Genomic DNA, 9,781 nt, shown 5'->3' with positions numbered 1-9,781 from the left:
AAAGAAATGGGCATCAATCCACACGCAATACACCACAATGACAAAAGTCCTAGGGCCGGCCCTGTCAACACTTTTTTTTTTTAAAGAAGCTTCTTGCTCATTTACGCGACTCGAGAATTGCCGATATGCAGCACACCAGACCGTGTCACATATTTTAAATTCAATGTAAAAGTTAGTAAAAACAACAACAATGGATAATCAGACATGCACATGATATTTTATATGATATCTGTGCCATGAATGTCCCCACCAAAAATGGTATGGTGACCAAATGTGATTTCTGACATACAGGGGGCCTTATATGGAATTCCAGGCAGTGTGTAAGGGCATAAAGGAGCACCGATGTGACTTTGGTGAACTTCCTAGTTGCTTTGGGACCTACACATTCAGAGTAAGGGCAGAGCAACAAGGAACCTACTCGAAATGGGTGCTGACCCCCAAATTCACACCTGAGAAACACAGTGAGTCTGGTCTTTCATTCCACTTTGTATCATTGCTTTCTGGTAGGTGACATCCTGTCTTTGACTTTCTCTATTGTGTCTTTCCAGCTGTCATTGGTCCTCCCACAGTGACCTTGTTGGCCAACAGCAGAGCCATTGAGGTGGACATCAGGGATCCGGTACTGAAGATCTCATCGCTGAGAAAAGTCTACCACAAAGTGGACTACAATATTGTATACTGGAAGAAGAGCCACAGAAAAGATGTAAAAGAAACAAACATAGTAACGCACACGCACACACGCGCACACACACACACACACACACACACAAACGCACTCACACTTGCACTCGCACACCCACACACAAACGCACACGCACACGCACGTGTGCACACACACACACACACACACACACACACACACACACACACACACACACAGGCATAGCCACATGTCCAAGACAGATCTACTCTCTCTGCCTGTCAGCCTACTGCTCATGCTCACCCCAGTATCCTTCCCCAGGTGTTTGAGAAGAAGGTCAGTGAGCAGTCCGTTAAACTGAAGGCCCTGGAGCTCAACACGTGGTACTGCGTTCAGGTCAAGGTGTACATACAGGCATACAACATCACAGGCCGGTACAGCAACGCCACATGTGAGAGAATCTCCACCATGGGGGAGCCATCTGCAGGTACTCATATTTCTCCTCCTCTCTTGCAAACCTTCACTTCTCTCTGTGTTTCCTCTCTCTTCTCCTTCCCCAACTTCCCCTTGTTATCCCCCCTCATTACACCCTACCCCATTCATAATTGAACTATAGTAGATAGTTCAATGTTTTTGCAGCGTTAACTGAATAAAACAAGTCGATTGCAACCAACTTTAACCAATCCTTGCCGGTAGAGCCACACCGTCCATGTGATCTCCTTGTTAGGTAACACTGGTTGCTGCCAAACACTTCCAGTGGAAGCTTTAAACTGGGTTAATTCAAACATGCTATCTGACCGGACTATAGGACAATTCTGTTAAATTTGGTCAATTCACTAATGGATTGAAATTCCGATGCAACAACATTTGAGTGGTGGCTTTTGTTTTTCGATGTTCTTTAATTTATTCAGTGAAATAAAATGAAAAACGGTGGTAATACACTACTAACATATAAACCAGTGAAAATGTGCTTAATGAACCATAATTAATTACCTTGAACTTGTGTGCTGTGTTGACAGCCATTTGCAGTTTTATGTCAACAAATATGTACTTAAGGGATAGTCTTAGTTCTTACATAATTACAAAATCTGATTATTTTTTTCCTTACACTGAAAGGAGTCTGTGGACAAGGACAGACTTCAACACTCCACACTTTGGTTCTGTTTATCTGGGCACTTAATTATTCGATTTTTTTTCAAATCAAATCAGTGGACCATAAATGTGTATGTTTGTCAAGCGCAAATCAAGTCTCAGTCATTTAAATCAAGTAATTGAGTCTTTTCAGAGAATTTGAGATTTGGCATTACATTTCAAACACGTTCATTTGTGTTTGGAGCACCAGACTGTTTCCCACTCCTGTGTAGTCCAAATAAAAAATGTTTACTCAAAAATACACTTGGTGTTTCACTTCACACAATCCATGGACTGTGTACCGAGGGGCCTGTACCATGTGACGGGTTAACCCCACGAACCGTTAAAGCATTCCTGCCTGCAAACAGTTTACTATTGTGTATACGTGTACAGTAGGCCAGTTTGATCAAACCCCTTCTGTTTGAGGTTATCCAACATAGGATAGGTCCTTTGATAGGTCTATGTTAGGCTGCTGTTCATCTGATTTTAGTCCTTAGATTTTTTTCTAAATGATTGTGTACTGCAAGGGAGAAACAATTCCGACGTTAATTATTGTACTATCTGAGATGACGGCGTTCGTCGACTTCACAGATGTTCCACAGTGGCCACACTCCTCGACTGGGGTATGGAAGTTTTCAAGTTTCACTTTTAACTATTCATCTTTAGACAGGTGTACTCTTGTGGTTTCTGACAAGTGGGGGTTGTGAAACTTGGACATGACATTTCCTTCCATCTGATATCAAAACAAGTTTCCAATTCTCTAGAGACATTCATACATCTTGTGCAGTGTGTGTACATTCATTCTGTCTGTACATCTCTGACAGCTATCTCCCTGGTCTATGTGTCTGTGCGCTACTATAGATGTGGTGCAGCAAAGGTCTAGAGGATTGGTGGAGAGTCTAGTGGTGGTGGCTGTGGCTCTCCCTCTCCTCATCCTATCCTCCTGGTTCATCTACAAAGGGAAGAGGTTCCTCAACCCCAATGTCAAACTGCCCGAGCATTTCAAACAGGTGTGTGACCGTCCGTCCGTCTGTCTGTCTGTCCTTCTGTCCAATTACTAAACCTGTATTGATCAATTGATTGATTGATTGATTGCTTCCCCCCCTCCGCAGCACGTGTTTGAGGCTCCTTGTGGGAATATGTCCCTTCCCACCCCTCCACTGCAGGAGACATATGATCAGATCAGCAATCTCTATGAGGAAAAGCCATACGATCAGACGGGTGCTGTATGCGAGGAAAACCTGTACGATGACAGTGGTATATCTGAGGGGATGCCTGACTACTACAATGCTCTAGTTGACAATGATGTGTTTGATATGCCCTACATAAATTTCTCACAAGGTATGGAGATATGATTTGTTGACGTGTTTCCTACCTTTTTCGGAGGAAACCAGATGATCGTCATGATCATCATGACCTAGTTAGTGTCGAGTAGAGGGGAAAAGTCAGAACATTTTGATTGGTTGCTGACTTGTTCCTGGTTTCAGTAGCTGCTGTCAGAATTGTCAGGAAGGCTTATTATTCAAGCTTATTCATTTCACATTTTGAATCAGATTTTGTCTTTTGTCACACCATTCAGGGTTCATATTTTGAGAATTATGTATTTCAGATGTATGTACTATACTATCCCAATAATAAATAATGTATGTCAATTATTTGTGTTTGATCTTTACATTTATAATTTCAATTTTAACAAATAAATGAGTAAAGTAAAGAGTCACGTTTGATTGCAATAATGTTTGATGAAGTGTTATTTGTCCAACAACCTGTTTGACCTGAGTTTGCACATAGCACACACTTAAAGGGAGAAATTGGCAGATTAGTGGCTTCAGTGTCATAGCCTTCATGTTAAAGTGGAGTGGCTGAAGTCTGGAAGAGGTCAAATTTCCCTTTCCAGGAGTGAATGAGTAGAATGAAAAAACACTGTCTATGATGTGAGGATTAACAGGTATCTCCTAACTCCTAAAGTGTTTATCCTGGGGTTGTACCCAACCCACTTTCGTCTTCAGCAATATCAACAAACACTTGAAATAAATATGAGCCTGTTGGAAGCAAAACGGTTAATAGCTTTGGCTTGGAAAAATGTGAACAGGCCTAGTATTGCCCAATGACTTAGGGAAATGTCATCCTCTTTAACAATGGAAAGGATGACATACATGATTAAAGGTAAACAAGACTCCTTTAAAAAGATATGGGGAATATGTCCAGCAGAATGATGTGGGGAACTTATTAGCTAAGGAGGGGAACTCTGGGTGACACAGAGAGCTCTATGGACATTCACACTTCTGACAAGGTGCTCTATTTGTAATATATCCCAACCAACCTATGCCCTATCTTTACTTGATCAAAATATTGTAAACATGTATTTTATTTGTCTTGCCCTCTGGTAGCACCTGTGTGTGTTTTTGTTTTTGTTTATTTGTTTGGTTTTTTGTTGTTGTTTGTTTGTTTGTTTTGTTTGTTTATTTATTCTTTCTGTGTTTTTTTGTTTGTTGTTGTTCTGTCTTGTTGTTGTTGTTGTTGTTTTTTTGGTTTTCTTTTCCTAGATTGTGATGTGGGTATTGATGTGTAACTGTCTTTCTTGTTGGATGTTGTATTGTCCTACTCTCAAGGAAAACAATAAAAATATTTGAGAAAAAAATGAATATGAATAATTGATGGGAATGAGATTCTCTAGGAACAGATGTCTTCTTTTGAGGCAGAACTTATTTCTATAAGATGTCAAACACTTACCGACACCTACAGTACAATTATTTTGGCACCTCAATGAAAGCACAGGCTAATGGAAAAGGCACTTACAGTACAGTGTATCATGTGTCACAATAATTATTGGTCTGATAGATCTGTGATCATACTTACATACAAACAGATAGAGAAAAGTCTCTTCTTCTGATATTTGAGGCTTCAGAAAATATGAGCCTCCCTTTCAAGTGTCCACTACTTCACCAGCCCTTTATGAGACCATAAAGCATGCATGGCTGGTTTCTGTGTTGGCAGTTTTATGCTATTATGTTCCATGCTCACTTTAGCATTAACTAAGTGAGAAACATCAGCAAGCTCTTGAGTATCTGTTTTACTGGAATCTCCCTCCTTGACCCTGACACAAAGCTAAAGGAGCCATCCTTACTTTGGACACATACAGATTGTTTGCAGGTCATTTTGTCACAGTGGCAGGTTGTAGATCCTAGAGAAGTTATACGTCTTCTCTAAAATCTATTTGGATGAGTGCTGATGATGACGACAGCTTGAATTACGAGTGACCTCACGATGGTTATAGCAAGAAATCAACACCTGCAGTGTATCCACCAATGGCAGATGGTAACCCAGGCTTCAAGTACACTCATTTAAGTGTAGTGAAAGATGCATTCTAAGCTCATGTCTTGCTCAGTATAAAGGCTCTAATTTCAGGTTTGATTCAGACTCTGGTAGTTTTAGAAACAGGTCCATTCCTTGAGCTCACCTCAGGTCTCTCTCTCTCTCTCTCTCTGTGTGTGCTGGACATGGGAGGGTCGAGTCTCCAGAGGGACCATTATACAGAACAAGGGGCTACCGTTTCACCTTCTCTTGTAACACCAGTGAGTTCAGCGACCGCCTCAGCAGGGCTTTACGTTTTCTGTCTCCAAACACAGCGAGGCCGGCAGAGTTAAATGTGGCCAGTACGGTGGCCTGCGGTGGTCCAGTAGTCTAGCACCATGATCTAGAGTGCACACATATGCCCATGTCAGCATGGGTTTGAATCCGGCCTATTCCCTGCTGACATACCCATTCCTTACCATCCTGTCTCTCTCCACTACCTCTCTCCATTAACAATGAAAAATATAAGAGTGGAACAGCCCTATTCAAAAGATACCCTTTTAAAAAAAGAAAGAAAGTATGGCTATCACTTCACCTATGCCATTTACACCAACTGAAAGGTTGTTATCAAAGCCCTGCAAAGGGAAGATACTGGGGAGTAGGAGAGCTATACACCCAACACAGAACAGATACACCACAGGATTTATCGTGCCAGGAGAAAGTATTTAAATATTTCCTTTCATCGGTTACTCATACTGTTAAAGTGTATTTCTCTTATATTCTAAACACAAATATTCTCCCCATCCACAGTGATAGAAGATACTCTCTCTGCCTCCTTCTCTGGCCCTGCTTTTGGACTGCAAGGCCTCAAGCCAGTCCCACCAGCGCACCCACCTGTCCATCACCTGGTATCTCCACGGTGATGGGGAGCCCCGCCCGGCCCCATCATCACCCTAGACTGGGACCTGACTGTGAGGCCAGGAGAAGGTTTAGAGGAGCTCCACTGGTCCGGAGTCCTTAGACTGGAATAGGCTACCTAAAGGCTCCGGATAGCCCTGGTAGGAAAGACCCACCAGGGCAGGTTTGACTGCCAGGCCAGTGAGTGAATCCAGGATCCAAACACCTCCTGAACCAGACCTGTTCTCAAAACCACAGAAGCCACCTCCTTCACAGTCAGCGCAGTAGGTGAGATATCATTCTTCATAGAATCTACGACAGTTGCTATAGTGTTGATGGGAACTTTATTATAGCTCCTTGAGAAACGGTATAGAAATGACAGAATAGCAGTTTAGAATAATCTTTGGCGAGGTATATCCTATATCCTATCAAATGAAGTTCAACTGATGATACTGTGTCAAACTCCGTCTGCTACAGATACGGTTTCTGCTAACGACACGTTGACTGTTAACATCATGGATCTAAGGGGAGATCTGAGAGAAGGTCTCTTCTCTGTCGCCTGGCAACGCCACAAGCCCTCATCCGGGACAGACTCCTCCAATGATGTCATTAGATTGAGCTACGATGGACCCCCTTGGCACAGTATCACTCCTTGCTGGAGTCGAGGGCTCTGTGGACATTCCCGTCTGTGGTTGGCTCTTTTACCCTGGAGCTGCGAGAGACCTCCCTCTCTGATGAAGGGCTGTACAGATAAGATAAGATATAGTTTATTGATCCCCGAGGGGGAAATTATAATTTTTGCACACACGTACACAAACACACCACAATAATTACTGTAAACGCAATCCTGTTTTCTCCAGGTTCTGATCTGCTCCCCGAACCACAGGACTGCCATGATGCATCAGTGGGCGTGCTGACTACCCTCCTCTTCATCTTGAAGCGTGGTTGTCCTGGGCCGGTCCTACAGACTGTGGAAGCTGAGTGGGCTCCCTGTTCCCAGGAAAGAGAAACAGGAGCCCATTGTCTGGACCTGACAGCACTTTCCTTTCTAATGTAAAACAGAGGCATGAACACTGGAGAACCGTTGAAAATATACAGGGTCACACATCTGACTTACTGTCTTCATTGATCCCAACTCTGGCTGCCAGCCCTCTTTTAGGGAGCTGCGTTTTAGGGAGATACATCTCCATCTCCGGCCACATGAGGATGCTATCTCACCAAGTATACAATTCTACAAGCGGTCCCAAAAGTGACTTTTCTTCACTGTGAGGCCTGCAAACCAAGCAGATCATCTTTAACACTCCAACAGCCGTGCCTATTTTACCTACTAGTAGAGCCGCCTCTAAAACACCCTTTTTAGAATGTAAATCTGCTATTTACACACTAGAGGTCACTAGAGGGCGCTTCTTTTTTTAGCCTGCCTCCTACACAGAAAAACTGCAAAACAGCTTTATACTATCTTATCCTGAATGTTATAAATTGCCCCTTATTTCAGGGAAGCACAAGCATTGGAAAACTGGCTAACTTGTCTTAATTGATGATGTTACTGCCGACAGCAGCAGCAGAATGTATCCTGAAGTGTACAGAAACATCTTGTCTACTTGAGTACAAGCAAATGCATCCAAAGTTCATTGAATGGTGCTTCATCATACAGTAAAGACAATGACCACAAACATACTGCCATAGCAACTAAGAAGTTTTTCAGGACCATAAGGTTTTGACTGGCCAAGTCAATCTTCAGATTTAAATCCAATTGAACATGTATTTCATTGCTTGATGATAATATTTTAAGCAAAAGACAAAAAACAAACAACACCTGAAGATGGCTGCAGTACAGGCCTGGCAGAGCATCACCAGAGAATATACCCAGCATCTGGTGAGGTCAATGGTTGCAGACTTCAGGCAGTTACTGCATGCAATGGATTGTCAATGAAATACTAAACATGAGTACTTTATTTTGAGTTTATATGATTTTTTTTTTATTATTTTGAAGCCCTGATTTTTTACAATTATATATTAATTAATTATAAAAAATAAAAAATGTAAAAACATATATAACATGTGTGTGTTCGTGTGTGTGTTGGGGGGCTTTCAATACAACGTTATATATACAGTACAGGCCAAAGGTTTGGACACACCTTCTCATTCAATGTGTTTCCTTTATTTTCCTGACTATTTACATTGTAGATTCTCACTGAAGGCATCAAAACTATGAATGAACACATGTGGAATGATGTACTTAACAAAAAAGTGTGAAATAACTCTAAATATGTCTTATATTTTAGATTCCTCAAAGTAGCCACCCTTTGCTTTTTTGTTGTTAATAAAATAAAAAATGTTTGTTGTTAATAAAATATATAATAATAATATTACATATATATATATATACAGTATAAAAGACATATTTAGAGTTATTTCACACTTTATTGTTAAATACATCATTCCTATGTGTTCATTCATAGTTTTGATGCCTTCAGTGAGAATCTACAATGTACCAAATAGTCATGAAAATAAAGGAAACGCATTGAATGAGAAGGTGTGTCCAAATGTTTGGCCTGTACTGTATTATACCAATTAATTGTGTCAAAAATGTTTTGTTTTTTTGTAGCCTTCTCAATATTTCACACCCTCTTCTAGAACCCTTACTGGTGAAATACTCCCAAAATCCCCATCGCTGGGCCAGAGGGCCTGCATGCCATTACAGCTATCCTGGCCTGTAGAGCATGAGCCAGAACAGTGTGGTCCTGTTGATGCTGTCTGGTGTCACTACCAAGTGGAAGGATGCCGTAAGGTCACTGACCCAAGCTGGTACCTTCCCACTCAATGAGACAGAGACAGAGGGAGACCCAAACATCAGACGCAGGCAGGTTGTCACTGAGTAACCACAGCCGACCAAGGAGACTTCCAGTGGAATGCACAGTGTGGAGATAGTGGGGGAGACGGGCTTGGAACATTTCATCAATGTCACAGTCAAAAGGGTTGAGATGGCTAAAAGTAAGATTTGGTAACACACATCCTAGCTAAAGTAACAAAAGAGATCTCTTATGGGTGATTTCTTATGATGATATGCATAGGATAATTGGTAACATTTACAATAAGGATACATTTATAGGAATGTATTGAATGCATTAATTTGAGGATACACATACCATTCAAGTTAGTTAAGAGATAGTTATCCACATCGCCCACTCACCCCAAATACACTAGTACAGTAGTAACATGCCTATTGTCAAGTGTATTATACAGCACTGTGTGTTGTTATTTTTAAATGTGGGTTAATGTAAAAAGTCACCATAAGTGTATTGTCACTTCATATATTGTAGGCATTTGTCGACCATGAGCTGCTCTGTTGACCATGAGCTGCTGCTGGGAAGACTCAGTGATGTTGGCATGGGTGACATGGCTATAGAATGGTTCAGGAACTACCTTGCAGATAGAACCCAATGTGTATATACAGATGGTCACAAGTCAAGCATCATGGAGAACTCTAAGGGAGACCCCCAAGGCTCAATTCTAGCCCCTGTCTTGTTCACTATCTTTATAAATAATATTGGGAAGGACATGCTTACAGCTAAAGTGTATCTTTATGCAGACGACACTATAGTTTACTCAGTTGCCTCTTTCCTGAGCCAGGCTGTTGATGAGCTCCACACTGCCTTTAAACAGCTGCAGGCTTCACTATATGGTCTAAAGTTGGTTCTCAATGCTAAGAAAACCACATTTATGATCTTTTCCAGAGCTCGCTCCCAGATCTTAGATAATGTTAACATTCATACCTTAGGAGGGGACTCCATTGAAAGATTGTCATCCTATAAGTAC

At 41.5% G+C, this 9,781-nt stretch overlaps 1 protein-coding gene across 1 annotated transcript in view; it reads left to right on the top strand.

Moving 5' to 3' along the window:
- Positions 1-301: 301 nt before the first annotated feature.
- cckbra (cholecystokinin B receptor a) overlaps positions 302-9,781 on the top strand; it is a gene marked incomplete at both ends in the record, with an annotated part of 27,046 nt that continues 17,566 nt past the window's right edge. Inside the window, 5 exons of the mRNA XM_080531865.1 lie at positions 302-461; positions 549-619; positions 962-1,127; positions 2,633-2,781; positions 2,938-3,112. Coding sequence (XP_080387991.1) covers positions 302-461; positions 549-619; positions 962-1,127; positions 2,633-2,781; positions 2,938-3,112 — 721 coding nt within the window. The remainder of the gene's footprint in view (positions 462-548; positions 620-961; positions 1,128-2,632; positions 2,782-2,937; positions 3,113-9,781) is intronic.

The sequence above is a fragment of the Nansenia antarctica genome (assembly GCF_963989245.1).
Source record: "Nansenia antarctica genome assembly, chromosome: 5".
Lineage (NCBI taxonomy): Eukaryota > Metazoa > Chordata > Actinopteri > Argentiniformes > Microstomatidae > Nansenia > Nansenia antarctica.
The sequence above is the reverse complement of the archived record's forward strand: the minus strand, read 5'-3'. Positions and strand labels throughout refer to the sequence as shown.